Below are 14,629 nucleotides of genomic sequence, written 5' to 3'. Positions count from 1 at the left end.
AAACTTTCTCTTTCAAAACCTGTAGAAGTAAAACATTGTCACCGGTGCTGAAGGTAACATGGGTGAAGGGAGGGGAAGAACTGTCTTGTAACAAGCAAAGATGCTGACAGGTCACTGAGTGGAAGAAAATGCCAATAGAGGTTTGAAGTGCCATCTGTATTTTCTTGTCTCTCATTCTGCATAGAAGTACCTGAGCGTGAACGTGTTTGTGTGAGAGAGGATGAAAAGAAAAAACATGTGGCATGTCGCGCTTTCTGAAATGTGGTGGAGCAGGCAGCCCAGAGCATACCTTCAGATCCGTTGCATGAACTGCCACAATTTTGAAGCAAGAGGCCCGGTGTTTTGTCACCAAACCTTTGAGCTACACAACTTCCATAAGTTAACTTTGTGAACGAGTTGACAAGATCAGATGTTGGTTTCTGGAAGTGTTTCCTTTTTTATTCTGCCAAGTTGTTGCTGTCTGAGCATTCCTTTTCCAATAATATTAACCCAAAGTATATGCAATTTAATATCAAGTTTACTTTTTTTGCACATTCATTCCTAAGTGTTCAGTCCCTTATCCACTTTATAGTAGTAGGCAACATAACATCCAGATTACTAATCTTATCCAGGTGGAGCACTTGGGGAACTACTGTGTTGTTAATGCAGAAATATTTTCTTTAAAGGAGCAAGAACCCCTCTTGTAGCAATGTGCTATAAGTAGAAGCAAAATTTTATTAGGTACATGAAATTAAAAATAAATATCCATTAGGCTTGAAGCAGATTGCTAGATGATATATGCCAAGTATCTACTCTTTTACAAATATTCTTGAAAAATCTGTTTTTCAGCAGTGTTGTGGTAGCAGTGAGCAATAGTAGGTGATCTGAATTGCTGCGGTGATGATTTCAGGGAAGATATTTTCTTCCTTGCCTGTCATGTTTCAGCCATATTACTATATCATATTAATATTAATCATTGTTATTATGGGTAGGTAATGTTTATACTGTCAAGGAAATTAATTTTTTTCAGTGGTTCTTCTGAGTAAAAGGCTTTGAAATTGTTCAAAATAGCTAAATGAATTCTGAACAGGTAAATTATGATATCTGGCTATATTTTTATCTATCTATTTATCTATCTATCTATACTTTTGCTTGATATATATTATTGTTGACTTGAGATCCTGAAGTCAATCCTGTTGTTGACAACAGTCCCACAAAAGCAAAGATAGAGGATTACTTTCCAATTCAATAGAAATCAAATTCTATTTAAAACAATTTCCTACCTGTTGTGACCATGAAGTATGAGAATAGCTGCACATGTTTTATTTTTGTGTTAAATCTTCTGTGAATACTAGTGCAATACATCCTAGTCAGTCTTCAGTGAGAATAAACTGGAAACCACTTCAAGTAATACTTAAATTCTGTTTTCAAATTAGTACTTTTTTCAGTCCAACTTGCCTTAAAACCTAGCTGAGATGAGAGCTAGAAATAACATGTCAGAGTGCTATGTCTCTGTGTGCTTTTATATTTCTCACTAGTATTTGGGCTATTCCAGGCAGTTCTGTGAACTTTCAAGTAGGCCATGAGAATGTGGGGTCTAAAATGAGTTTTAAAAAAAGCACAACAAGCAAACCATGAATGCTGCAAACTTAGAGTAGAGCCTGAAATTTTAGGCTGTAAGTCAATTCTTGCTTCATTAGTGAGAAATATATTTACAGCTTAGTATAGAGATCTTGTAACTAACAGTCATATAAAATCTCCGTTAAAAACAAAGTTAGAAAGCATGAAATTAGAATTTACTTGGACTAAAACACATCTGATAAAAATATAGACAATTTTGTATCTTATATCATGAATAACAACAGTACAATTTTCCAGTAATTTGACTGTTAAAAACTGCTTTGAATTTGTTCAGAAGATTCTGCTGGTTTATCCTAAAAATCAGTATAAGGAGTGTGTGGGTGTGTTGTTTTTTTTTTTTCTCCTCATGCTCCGACAGTAAGCTGAATCTTTCTCTTCATCCAGAAGATGGAGACAAGAAAGCAGCATATGGTAATGCTCACCACTTGCTTTCTGGCAGGCCCCAGCTGTTCATTTCTTCAGCAGACAGGAACAGTTTATGAGGCTGTTTCTTACCGTTGGGTTTTGTCCCTGTTTTCTTTGCTTTTTATCTGTTGTAACTATTGTTTGTGCATAAACCCTAGACAATTTGATGTATTTCTGTGTGTGTGGTGAGAAGGTATTCTCCTTCACTGTGATGTAATTACAAAAGATAAAAAGTTTACTTAAATCTGCTTCTTGTTGCCAAAATTATTTGCACTTTAAATTTGCATGTGGTTCAAATTCTCTTCATGCTGGCTTCTGATATTCAGCACAGAAAAAGGCAGACATGGTCACAAGAACTAATTATAATTGAGCATATTTAATGAGTAAGATAAGATTTAACTAGACACTTTCTAGCTAAATGGAAATAACAAAAAAAGTAGCAGCAGGCAGAAACAATCTGTTGGGGGGGAAGCAAGCTAAAGTGGAAAACAGGAGAAAAAAATAGTATGTTAATTTGAAGTGTATTACAACACCAGCTAAACTCATCTGTTTGCAGTGCTGATGGGCCACAATAGTAATGTTCTCTGTGGGGTGTCATAATATAGAACTATTTGCAGGTTAATGTTCTGCTTGTTTTACTGCGCAGCAGGTGGTAGTGAAAATCTGGTTTAGTCTATGTTCTGGGTTTTTTGGGGGGGGAGGGTGTTTTGTTTTTTTTGTGCGTTTCCTGTCTCACATCTACCTGTACTCTTTATTTGCAATTTGTTGTGCTTTCAAGAAGTGATGAGCATTAACTGCCTCGTATCCTTTTTTCAGGGGTATTCTAGAGAATAATGGCAGCTGGGGAATCTCTCATACCCGAGTCCCAACAGAATCCAGGCCAGGGCACGTTGCACTTATAGCTGGATTTTATGAAGATGTCAGTGCTGTTGCTAAAGGTATGCTTGTCCTAAAGCTTTGAACACTGTCCTCTGAGATAAGGTGTTTCAGTGATGTGCTAGGCTTCTAGATGATTATTAATGCATAGTGGTTTGTATACCAAGATTATGTGGAAAATAGTAATTTTGGATGGGTTTTCCATTCTTAATATTGAAAAGCTGTGAAAATAGCTTACCTATGTTAATATTTTGTAACATGGTAAAATTTAGCACCCTGAGCCTAAAAGCAGAAGTATTTTATGGCCTCACCTCTTTATGTAACGGAGATTTTAATTATCATTTGGGATAACAGGAGGTGGCTAAGTAGGTGTTGAAACAAGTAATGTACTGTAGTGTCTTAGCTGAACTATTGCTGTCTTGAGTTGGAGAATCAGGAGGAAAATAAAGCAAAAGCCCCAAGCATGTATTTTGTCCAGAGCTGGCTGTCACTGCGTGCTTGGGGCTTAATTATGGGGAACAACATTTTGTGTTACTGACTTGGTCTTTTGTGTGGTCCTCAGGCTTCCAGGCATGAACACTGCTAATGTTGTGTGTTGGTTTTGGACAGGGGAGGTGAGAGGAGTTACTTGGTTTTATCCATGTTCCTAATCAAAAGCTTCTTCCTTCTGACAACTGCTACAAATCCAGGATTGGCAGGAATTGTTGAGAGATCTATGTATTTCTGCCAGCTGCCTTTTTGTGGAAACAGAAGATCTTGGAGGTTGTATTGTGATGAGCGTGTGACTGCTGGAAATATGATATGAGTGTCTAATTTATTGCCTGAAATGCCAAAAACTGAGTTCAGACAACAGGGGATGTAGAATTCAGGAGAATTTTAGGTGTTTAGAAGGTAAATCAGCTGTATGTTTTGCCTGTTTGAATCCCTGCATAATGAGATTGGCTTAGGTTTTCAGCTCACTTATTAATGAAGGGGAGACTAGTTATAATAGAGGTTGAAATGGAGTTAAAACTAAGATTCACAAATTGGAGTTCATTGTGCAATAATATAAAGGAAAGTTATTAAAAATAACCCAAGCAACATTTTGCATGGACTATCAGTCTTGTCAATGAGATCTGGCAACCACATTTAAATCCAGGTGTATTTGTTTAACAGGATGGAAGGAGAATCCAGTGGAATTTGACTCTGTTTTCAATGAAAGTAAATATACCTGGAGCTGGGGAAGCCCAGATATTTTGCCAATGTTTGCAAAAGGTAAGGCTTAAATTTTCCAAATCTTTAACACATAGTTAAAAGGTAGTAAAATAGAGACACTTAAAAGTTTTGAGTTAGAGAACAAGGTGAATGACATATTTCCAGTTTGTATATTTGTATATACCCTATACTTGGTTTCTAGTTTGTGAATTTGTGAGTTTGAGGGGGTGGAGGAAAAGAAGCAGGCTTTTAATGAGGATATCTCTATTTATTAGTCATCTGTTTAAATAGGCCTTACCTAGTTCTGTCAGCATACTAAAAGAAGCATGCCTTAAATTATAAGGACCTAGTATTTTTTTTCTTTGGTTGAGCTTTAAAGCTCTTGATTGCAAGCGTGCAGCTGGGGATTTTCTTCCTACGCATGCAGCTCCCACTGATTTGGGAGATAGAACTGCAGCCATGCTTTTTGAGTGTCTGAGCTGTGAAGTAGCTTATTGTGAGTTATCTTGCTTCTACTCTGAACAATAATATGTGAATGGAAGAACTGCATGCAAGCAGGAACTTGCTGGCACTATTTCTGAAGCTGAGGTCTTCTGCTCATGGTATGCAGTGTATTCAAGTCTTGTCAGCCCAGTGCAATTGGTCTTTGAGTGTGCAGAGATTGCTGAGCAACACATCAAACAACTAAAGGTTTAATGTTGTTGTAGCGAGGGCATATACACCCTTTTGTGTACTCTCAGAATAAACAGACTGAAGTGAAAAGGAGACGAGCTAAAGGCATATGCTGCAGTTCTGTTCTAGGTATTGGTATTGACAAATGAGAAAAATGGGATAGGCAGAATAGGAGTGGAATATAATATTTGTTTAGAAAAAATGTATGTCGTATTTCTCATGATGATTCTTGAACTTCTTCTGAACTCATGTCTCTTCCCTTTCTCATCCTGATATTCCCCCCACATCCCTCTTTTCTGTTCTTTGCTTGAGCCTCATAAATTTATGGTTTGCTGTAAAAATATCTCCTGATAATTTCCCATGACCTCAGATTACAGCTTGTATTTGGAAATCATGTCGTGGCGGCTGGGGAGAAGGGAAAGGTAGTTGCCCTTGCACGGATTATTTATATTTTTGGGGATATGTTCTTGGGAAAATATTTGAGGAATTCAAGAGTTTCCCAGAGCCTTGTCTTTCTACTGGTTTTGTTTGAGTAAGAGGATAAGCAGAGGACTTGGGAGCAGCTTTGATGTTATCTGTAGAGATGTGCAAGGATAATACTCTCAATAAGGCTTGTTCTGAGTGGTATCAACAATGGAGTTTCCTTTTACAGGGGGTAGGGAAATCCCCCAAAGTTGGCAAAGGTTTAGTGCAGCAATGTATCTGAGAAGTAGTAGCTGTGTGGGAAAATGAATCATAGTTTCTCATGATAGAGAGATAGATTAACTTCTTTTAGTTAGAAAAAGATATTTTCCTTCTTTCAAGGAGGAAAAGTTTTAGAATACAGAAGGAAGTGGGATTAATTGTTTATTCTTTAACTTTACTTTTACAAAAAGCCAAGAGGGACATAGGGGAGCATAGCTTAATTTCTCTCCTTCTTTTCATGTTGCAAATTAATGAGGTCACAGCACTCTTCTTGTGTGTATTTTATCATGCTAAAATGTTCAGAATTTCATTAACTATTTCACCACTTCCATTGGATGATGAATAAAGACTATATAACACTTGCTGCTTTTTGGGAAGGATAGAAAAATCTTTTGTTTCCCGTCATTGTCTGTATTCCCTAGATACTTTTTTTGTAATAAATCTTTCAAGGAAATGATTGAGGATTCTGTAGAGAAGGTAAATAAAATACTCACAGATCTTTTTCAATATCAGAATAGATACACATGAAATCTTAATCTATCAAAGTCTTAATACTGTGTGATTAGTGTTTTATTCTGAGACAATGTTTTAAGTGCCTTGTATCTTTAGCAGGATTAAAAGGTGTTTGTTTCTAATAGTTAAACTCATTTAAGATATGTAAGTTCAGTGTGCTAATTTTAACCTTATTTTCTATGATGCTTTTCGATTATACCCTTGATATTATCTGAAAATAATGTGCTTTGAAAAAGCCTATTTTTCTTCCACATTGCTCCTTAAAATTTTGAGTGTCTCTTCTAGACTTGCCAGAATTTGAAGTTTGATCTGAAAGGTCCAGTCCTGTACTTTTGTCATGGTTCTGGGTTGGAGTATAATCTAGAGTATTAAATGTCACACGGAAAAAGGAGCTGCTTCCCTTAAGGGAAGTAGATACTAGTCTGTTGCACCCACAGTGCCATTTGTTCCACAGGTTCCCTTTCTCTTTCTTGGAAGCTTCCAGAAACTCTAGGGTCATTGTTTAAATTATGAAGAGGGGTATCAAGACCATGGGGACAACTGGGACAAACCATTGTTGGGATTATTCTGGACAGACAGACATCTCGGTCTCCTGTTTTAGTTCCTTGTTGCTAAACAACACAAAATTTCTCACATTCCTCACGTGGCTGTGTTTGATGACAACTCTCTGATGCCCACACTCTGTCCAGCTCAGTGTCTGACTGTCCTTGTGCATTCATTCTTCCTTCCCCTCTTTTGTGCCTGCAAAATTTGCTAGCAAAGTTTCCTGCTGGTCTGGACTCTGATCCATGAAAAGCTTGTCAGACACAGAACTGCCTCACTGTAAATCTAAGTAAGGTGTGATAATTTGATCCATGATCCAAATATTTGGATATTGATGCTGAGGATGAGATAAAGTGTCGGACAAGGGAGCAAAAAGGTGGTAACTGGTTTGAGAGTTTCTGGCAACTTCAGTTATTTCCTGTAGTGTAATAGTTTCATCAAATCCAGTAGAGCTCTATGCTTGCTTTTAAAGGATGTTTTCATCCCTGGCTTCCTTCTGCTTCTCTATCCCATCTTTGCTTCCTCATCCTCAGACTTAAAGAGAAGTGTTGGTGTACTGTCACCTGGCACCTCTCAAATAACAGAAACAAAATAGTATTTTCTAACATTTTGCGTAGTAGGATTTCTTATTTAAAAAAAACAAACAAACAAACAAAAGAAAGGTATATTTTATAAGCTATGCAGGCACTCTAAAACTTTCCTAGTATGACTTTATTTTGCTACCGTTTCTCTTTATAGCAGTGCAGAGTTGGGTGGGTTGTTTTGTTTTGCTCTGGTAGAAATTAGAAATGGGTAAGTGGTAGATGTATTCCTTCACTTGGTCTGCAAACTGTGTCCTGTCATTTGGCTTCTTTGATGTGGCACTTCTCAAAGAAGATCTTCTCGGGTTTGCTGTGACATTGCGGAAAAACACTACAGCATTCTACCCTCTTAGATAGTGTTGGACAGGACTTATTTCTTCTTTTGATCTCATTTATCCACCAATTGGAACTTCTGAATTCACTTTTTAATGCCTGGCAGTATTTTCTTCCTTTTCCTTCAGACTGAGAACTACAGCAAGTGTTCTGTGTTATAAGTAGTTGTAACGTCTCCTGGGGCGCAGGGGAGAGCTGCACCAGAAAATCTGTGCCAGCTTTTATCTTCCTGGCTTGAAATACCTGCATCCCTTTGGGTGGGTTTGCGCATAATCTTGGCTAAGCAGCTCCCTTATACTGGGATGTTAGTTCATTCACAAGCCTGGAAGCTTACACAGCGGCATTATATAATTGTGACATCCAGCAAATCAGTTATATTCTTGCTGGTCATCAACCAGTTGAAGAACATTTCACCCTCTGGGAGTTTAGACTGTCACGGTATAAATGGCATCCCTGAGCTGTAGCAGCTCTGCTGTTGACTGAGTTATTTAATTAAACTTCACCTAGCTTCAGATCTTTATAGGACTCCTAAAGTTTACTTTCTTCTAGGTCTCCCCCCCCACAACCCCCTCTGCCTTTCTCTACTTTGCTCCCTTCACAGTGAGTAGAGAATGAAATCAGCTTGTCCAGATGCTGTGTTTGCACATCACTGGCCCTCATGTTGTACTTTGTGAGTGAACATAGTGCAGTAGTTCTCCATTTTCTATTTTGGATGCATGTTTTGAAGACGCAGACTTTGAAAATTATCTTCCTGAAGTTGTCCACTGGGCTTTTGATAGCTAGAATTGATATACAGGAGCCCTTCTGATGCCTTCATTATATGTGATATCTGATGTTTTCCTGTGTAAAAGACCTCATAGATAGGGCACTGTCTTGTATGATTCAGTTGAAAAACCAAAGCTGAATATATTTTTCTCAGTCTCCCCGCAAAACACATGTTTAAATGAAGTTCTAAATATGTATCTTCCTTGATTAGAAGTTTCCTGGTGAAATTCTTTGTTTCAAAATGAAATTCTGTTTAATTTGCTTGTACTGGGATTTGTTTTAATACTATCTGCCTTTCCATACTTTATTTCCTCACCTGAGCATACTGGATAACATTGTTACTCATTCCTCTGAGATGCTGATAACCTAATGAGGTAAAATGGTATCTAGGTTTCAGAAAACTGTAAATTATGGGAAAGTTTAAAATAAGGATTATCGTTCCTGATAAGTTTCTACTTCTGTGCATGAAAGTATTTTTGACTATGAAAAGAGAAAAAACCTTTTTCTCTTATCTCGTATGCCATCTATATTGTTTTTGCAGGTGCTACTGGAGATCACGTTTATACGTTTTGTTACGCATCAGAAAGTGAGGACTTTGGAGCACAAGATGCAGCCAAGCTTGACATATGGGTTTTTGATCATGTTAAGGTAAGCAGACAATCTTTTTATGCTAGCTGTTTATAAAAAGCACATGTTAGCTTTGTCTTAGAACATGTAAACCTTAACATAGAACTGAAAAGGAAGAAATTTTTGAAAGATGTATCACATGGGGTCATAAGTAAATATTGCTTGAATCATGACTAGTGTAATGGGTGCTTAGAGGAAGCATTTGTCATTCTGTGCTGATTAAAAATCTAACACTAATAAAAGCACCCTTTAAAAACATTCTTGGCTTTTCTTTGTATTGTTTGCCTATAATCTGAAAGCCATGGAGTATTACAGACCCTTTAAGATCTTGAATGCTATTAGTCAAGGATTTTATAACAGGTGTTACAGCATGGCAGAACTCGTAAGTCTTCTTTATGATAAAGAAATAGACAATATTATTGGCTTAATGTTTGTCAGGCTTGCACCCTGTCTGTAATTGTTCAATGTGGCTTCTTCTGATACATGTAGCTGGCTTCTGATTATCTGCTGTGGTTCACACTGTGCTGTGACAGATGAGTCAGAGGAGTCACAGTTAGTTTGGGGGGGAGAAAGGGGGAAGCAGAGGCAGCTTAGGCCCTGGAGCACTATAATTTGTTGATGTGGTGCTCTGCTCAGCTGACTTGGGTCAGTGCTGGTTCATGACTGTTGTTTTCTGTGACTCTGTCACTGTAAGTATTAATAGTCCAAGACACAGAATTTCTGAGTATTCGTTAGTTTCTATATTCCTGTTATTCCATGCTACCTCCCTTGTTCTGGATTAAGAAATGCTGATAGTGGGCACTGGTGTATGAATACCTGTATCAGTGAAGCAATTAAGTGAGTTACTTTCTGGATCTCATAACAATGTTAATGGAGCTTAAGACTTCAAACTTCTTCCACAAGATCTCTGGGCAGTATGCATTAGCATTAGCTAACCAGCATAAATCAAATCCATCAAAAAAATTAAACCAAATAAATCAATAAACCAAATCAGCATCTATTTAGGAAGCCAAGCGTGGTTCTGCTTTAAACAGGGACATAGGGTGGAAAAAATTCATTATAGTTTGCTAATTCTCAAAGGACGTGATTTCCTGAGTTTGTGGGTGAAAAGATGTTTTTTCTAATGCCATCCTTTCCCTGAATGTGCACTTTGTGCCACGTTGTGTGTTGTAATGCATATGAATAATAATACAAATCAAATTGGGCTGTCAGTTACACTTGAATAGCTGTTGTCATGAAGTTGCACCCTGCTGTCATTTGGATCTGCACAAGTATGTGAGGGTGGTGCTGCCTTTTGCTTCAGAACACCTAATGGCATTTCTCCTTTCAAACTCTAATGATGTGTTTAATATATATGTCATTACTGATTACTTTTTCCTCGGAACCAGCACCATTATTTTAAAGACATATTTTGCCCATCTAAATTTCATACTGTGAATGGATAGGACTTGATTGACTGGCACAAACCACACATTCCATTAATCATGTCTCCAATAACGCATCAATGATTGCTTCAGAAGTGTGAAACTCGAGGCTTACTGAAACCAAGGTCACTCTGTTATTACAGGCAAACAACTTCCAGCTGTGCTAATGAGATTACATATAAGTAGGAGCGGCAATACTCTTGGCCTACTCTTTTTATTCCTCCTTTGAGTTTTATATCAAGGATTTAACAACATATTGTTTAATTCATATGTTGGCCAAGGTGGTCCCTGGATTTCTGCCTCTTTAGTAAGTAAAAGATGGTAACGTGCTCCCTCTCTACTGTGTAGTCTGCAGGTCCCCAAGTGTCATGAGGGCCACTTGTGCCTTCCTCTTCCCCCAAAAAAGGTGGGGATAAAATGAAAAATGGCTAACTAATGTTTGGGGTGCTAGTGCTGGCACTTTGAAATTGCTTGTTCTCTTTAAAAAACCACTAACTGACAGTAACTTGGTCAGAAGATGGGTAACTCTCACTAGTTTTTATTTGTATGGCTCAGAAGCAGATTGCTTAAATCATGAGTGGAAGAAAAATTTATGATACTTGATAGTTCCTGTCATGTCTGCTCATGATCAAGGTGCTCCTAACCCTTTCTTAGGACAGAAAATTTAGCATAGACTAGACTGTGGGCTTATTATCAGCAGCTGAATTAAAACTCAATAATTTTAATGTGCAACAATAGCTTGGAGTTCCAGATGGGCATGGAGTTGATTGACTGCGGGTTTTTTCTGGGTTTTGGGTTGGCTTCTTTGGGGTTTGATTTAGTTTTTTTAGAAGCTTTCCAAATAATTACGGGACTGAATATGATCTAATGTGATGTGGCCTGATGATTCTCAATTAAATAACCTTTACCTAAATCATATTGTGAGTCTGTGCTAAGAAAAATTAAGGAGCAAAATATTGGGAGTGTAGATTAACTAATGGGGAAAAAAAAGTCTTCCTAATGCATTTTTGATTTTTTGAAGTATTTTGTGGAAAAGAGTTTTATAAGATTGAACTCTTTTTTAGGGTAAAAGGTTAAAAATTCCAGGAACTTGGTCTTGGAGATGAGTCCCAGTAATGGCCTAACCGCAATTTATTATGCTCCAGATATTCAGTTGGTGTCTTTTGACTTGAATGGACATGTAGATACAGATGACAAATATTTGGGGTTCTTTTCTTTTATTCCTTTTTCATTTTGAAAACAGTACTTCATTCTTGCTTTGACCCCTTTCTACTGGAAGAAGGCCATCCAAGCCTTCAGATTGTCCCTTCCGTGCAGGGTGGCGGCCAGAGTCCAGAACTGAATTATGTTAAACTTTGAAGCTCTGCAGACAGTGCCATGACCTGGTGTTTGTGCCAGTGGATTTCAATACAGATAGCTCTGCTCTAATTAGCAGTACAATGGTTGAATGATTTATTTTAAATACGTAGGCGTCTTGTGCATGATCATGCTCAGCTGATCCAAACCTGGCATATGTTTATCCTGCCTTTGTACATTTTACATCTGAAAATGAGCATAACTATTTAAACTCTCCCATTAACACAAATCAACATGCACAACTTTAAGCAAATAATTAAATTAAGTTGTCCTAGATTATGTATGAAGGAGCTGTGTGAAAAAAAAAGTTTGTTTGGTCTCTCTCTTTGTACATGCATGCAGTCAGCAACAGTTTATCAGCCGTATTAAAGGATCATGCTTCCATGGAGGCTCTGTTTGAGGGAACAAAAGGTCCCCAACAACTTAGATGTTTAACATCTGTAAATTCATATTCTATTCAGACATCTGTAAGTATTGGTTTGTATTTGTTAGACCTGCTAGGTAGTCTTTTTTTCTTCTTTGCTTTCTCCCATCTGAAGAGGGAGATGATTAGATAAAGATTTTACATAGTTATAACCAAACTTCTGTTGTAATATTTTAATGGGTATTACATTATAATTAAGTTCACATCTTGCTGTAAATGTTTTAATGGGAAACTTATTGCTGATCTTATTAAACTGCATATCAGTTGTAGCCAGTGCATTATTTTGTTGTTAATTGACAGAAAATCATAGAAAAGTTGCCAGAACTATATAAAAATAAGTTTGGAAGAAAGCTGTAGTGATCATCAAGTCCAACTCCCAGCATGAAGGTGGTTCTCTTAGAGCGAGCTGCTCAGGTCTTGCCCAATCAAGTTTTGAGCATCTTCAAGGATAAGCCTTTTGAGAAGCTGTTCCAATGTCTGGATACACTTATGGTTTAAAAAAATAATTTTAAAGAGTCTCTTTGTCTTGCTGGAATTTCCCACATTTCAAATTGCGAGCTTTACCTTGTCCCATTTTCGAGGCCCTCTGACCAGTCTGGCTCAGTCTTCCCTTCATCCTCACAGTAGATGGTTGTAAGACAACAATGGGATCTCTCCTTAGCTGCTTTTTCTTGAGACTGGAGAAACTAAGTGCTCTTGGCCTTTTAGTTGTTTACTGCCCTCTCTGAAACTTCTTGGTGAGATTTGGCTTAAATATAAATGGAGGTAATATTACTGAATAGAGCAAAGAAAAAGGAAGAAAAAAAAAAAGAGAAAGTTAAAGTTAACATAATGGTGGGTTGGGTGTGTTGGAAACTAGTGTAGAGTGGTGATAGGACTCAAGTTTTCTGAACACTGAGAACCAAAAAGAAGAGACATTTCATAGGCTACAAGAAGATAAAAGGATGGTTCTGGACAAACAGTTCAGCAACCTCCTGAGCAAGGTGAAGTGGTTTTTGCCCCTACTGTTCAGTATCCTGCTTACCAGCTCACCACCTTTATCAGCTTAAGATCACTCCTTGTGGTGAGCTTCCTATTTGGTTTTGGTTTTTTTAATCAGTAAACCATTTTTAAAAAAGCTCCATGGGATAAAGTTTTCTATTTGTTCTGGGAAAAGGTACCACATCTTAGGTTACACTTATCTTCTGTTTACCGTCTTCTTTTTAGTTAGCCAGAGTTTGGGCAAGCTTTTCTGACTGCTGCTGCTCTGGATTACAAGATGGCTGGGGCTGGGGGAGAGGGATGGTTTTGGTATGTCATGGGGACTAGTCTGGTGGGAGAGAGGAAGCTCAGGCCTTGCCTTCCTCTGAATGGTTTCTTTCGCGCAGTCATTCTGTGATAGAAAAATATGTGCCTTCAAATATTGATCTACCATTTAGGATTTAATTTTTGTAGTTTCCTGTCTGTCTGTTTTGATATGTTGTTTCCTTTTATTTAATTAAAAATAAGAAAACAGAATTATACTGTATCCTGCAAATTACTGATGTGCTCTGGAAAACTTCTTCAATCTGTCGTCAAGTATGTGCAGGTGAACGAATCTCTATGGGAAATGGAAATTTTAAAAATAATTATATTGCTATTTAATGTAATCAGATTTTGTTCTTTTGTCTTTATTTAAAATATCTCTGGACTTTGGTCATGATTTTGTTTGGACAAGAGCTGAAGCTGAGAGTGTGCAAATGTTAGTCCATGCAACTTATGTATATTCAGGGAGTTAAAAAGGTGAAATTGCATACTGCCATGGTTTCCTGACTTAGCTTACTATGATACTATCACTGCCAGCTGAGTCTTCCTCTGGGTACAATGACTTTTGTTTACACAAGGTGTGAGCTTTGGTTTTTAAGAGCTCCACTGCTATCACAAGTGTGTGGTGGACTGCCCTGTTCTTTGGTGGCAGAAATGGTTCCCTGGCTATACCAGCATTTTCCCTGGACCCTTGCATGAAATTTGAAAACACTCTCATTTATATTAGTGTACTGCAAGGCTCTCTAGATGCTCTTTGCACTAAAACCCTACCCAACTTTGTTTCCTTGGGCAGTGTTATTACTAAGGAGCTGATGTTGGAATAGCTGTCTGCCTGCATTTTGCATTGCTGTAATATGGCTGGTCTAACACAGAATAGCTGTGTCAAGACTCATTCCATCTGAGGGGAGAATCCTCCCCTGGCATCTGCCTCAGGGATGCATAAGTAGGACATGTGCAAGGCAGATGTATGTTCTGTACTTCATGTATTTGCAAAACATGTCATGTTTCGTTCTGTTATTTTAGTTTCTGCAAACAAGTTGTAGCTTGGTATCTCAGTCCTGCAATACCTGCTTTCAAAGCGAGAGTGTTTGAGACCTTTGCTTCCAGTGTAAATGCAGTAAATGAATGGAAATGTAAAGCTATAACTGATGCTCAGGAATGGTTCTTGTTGTGTTTATACAGGAGGCAAAGAAGGGGTGATATGCAATTAACTGGTACTTCTGCCTTCACAAACTCAAAAAAGCCCCACAAACAAAGCTAACAAAAACAAAACTAACAAAAAAAACACAAGAAAAAGATCCCCCAAAACAACAAAAGACACCTCAACT

The 14,629-nt window shown here is 37.7% G+C and overlaps 1 protein-coding gene across 5 annotated transcripts in view; it reads left to right on the top strand.

The window, feature by feature from the left end:
• Positions 1 to 14,629, top strand: part of PIGN (phosphatidylinositol glycan anchor biosynthesis class N) — a 107,230-nt gene that overhangs the window by 22,013 nt on the left and 70,588 nt on the right. For all 5 annotated transcript variants that reach the window (XR_010432246.1, XR_010432248.1, XR_010432249.1 and 2 more), the window contains exons 3-5: positions 2,842 to 2,963; positions 4,057 to 4,155; positions 8,728 to 8,834. Coding sequence is in view for 2 of the 5 variants with exons in the window: in XM_064662438.1 (XP_064518508.1) it covers positions 2,842 to 2,963; positions 4,057 to 4,155; positions 8,728 to 8,834 (328 nt within the window). In the remaining 3 variants the exon portion in view is untranslated. The remainder of the gene's footprint in view (positions 1 to 2,841; positions 2,964 to 4,056; positions 4,156 to 8,727; positions 8,835 to 14,629) is intronic.

The sequence above is a fragment of the Pseudopipra pipra genome, chromosome 1 (assembly GCF_036250125.1).
Source record: "Pseudopipra pipra isolate bDixPip1 chromosome 1, bDixPip1.hap1, whole genome shotgun sequence".
Lineage (NCBI taxonomy): Eukaryota > Metazoa > Chordata > Aves > Passeriformes > Pipridae > Pseudopipra > Pseudopipra pipra.
The sequence above is the reverse complement of the archived record's forward strand: the minus strand, read 5'-3'. Positions and strand labels throughout refer to the sequence as shown.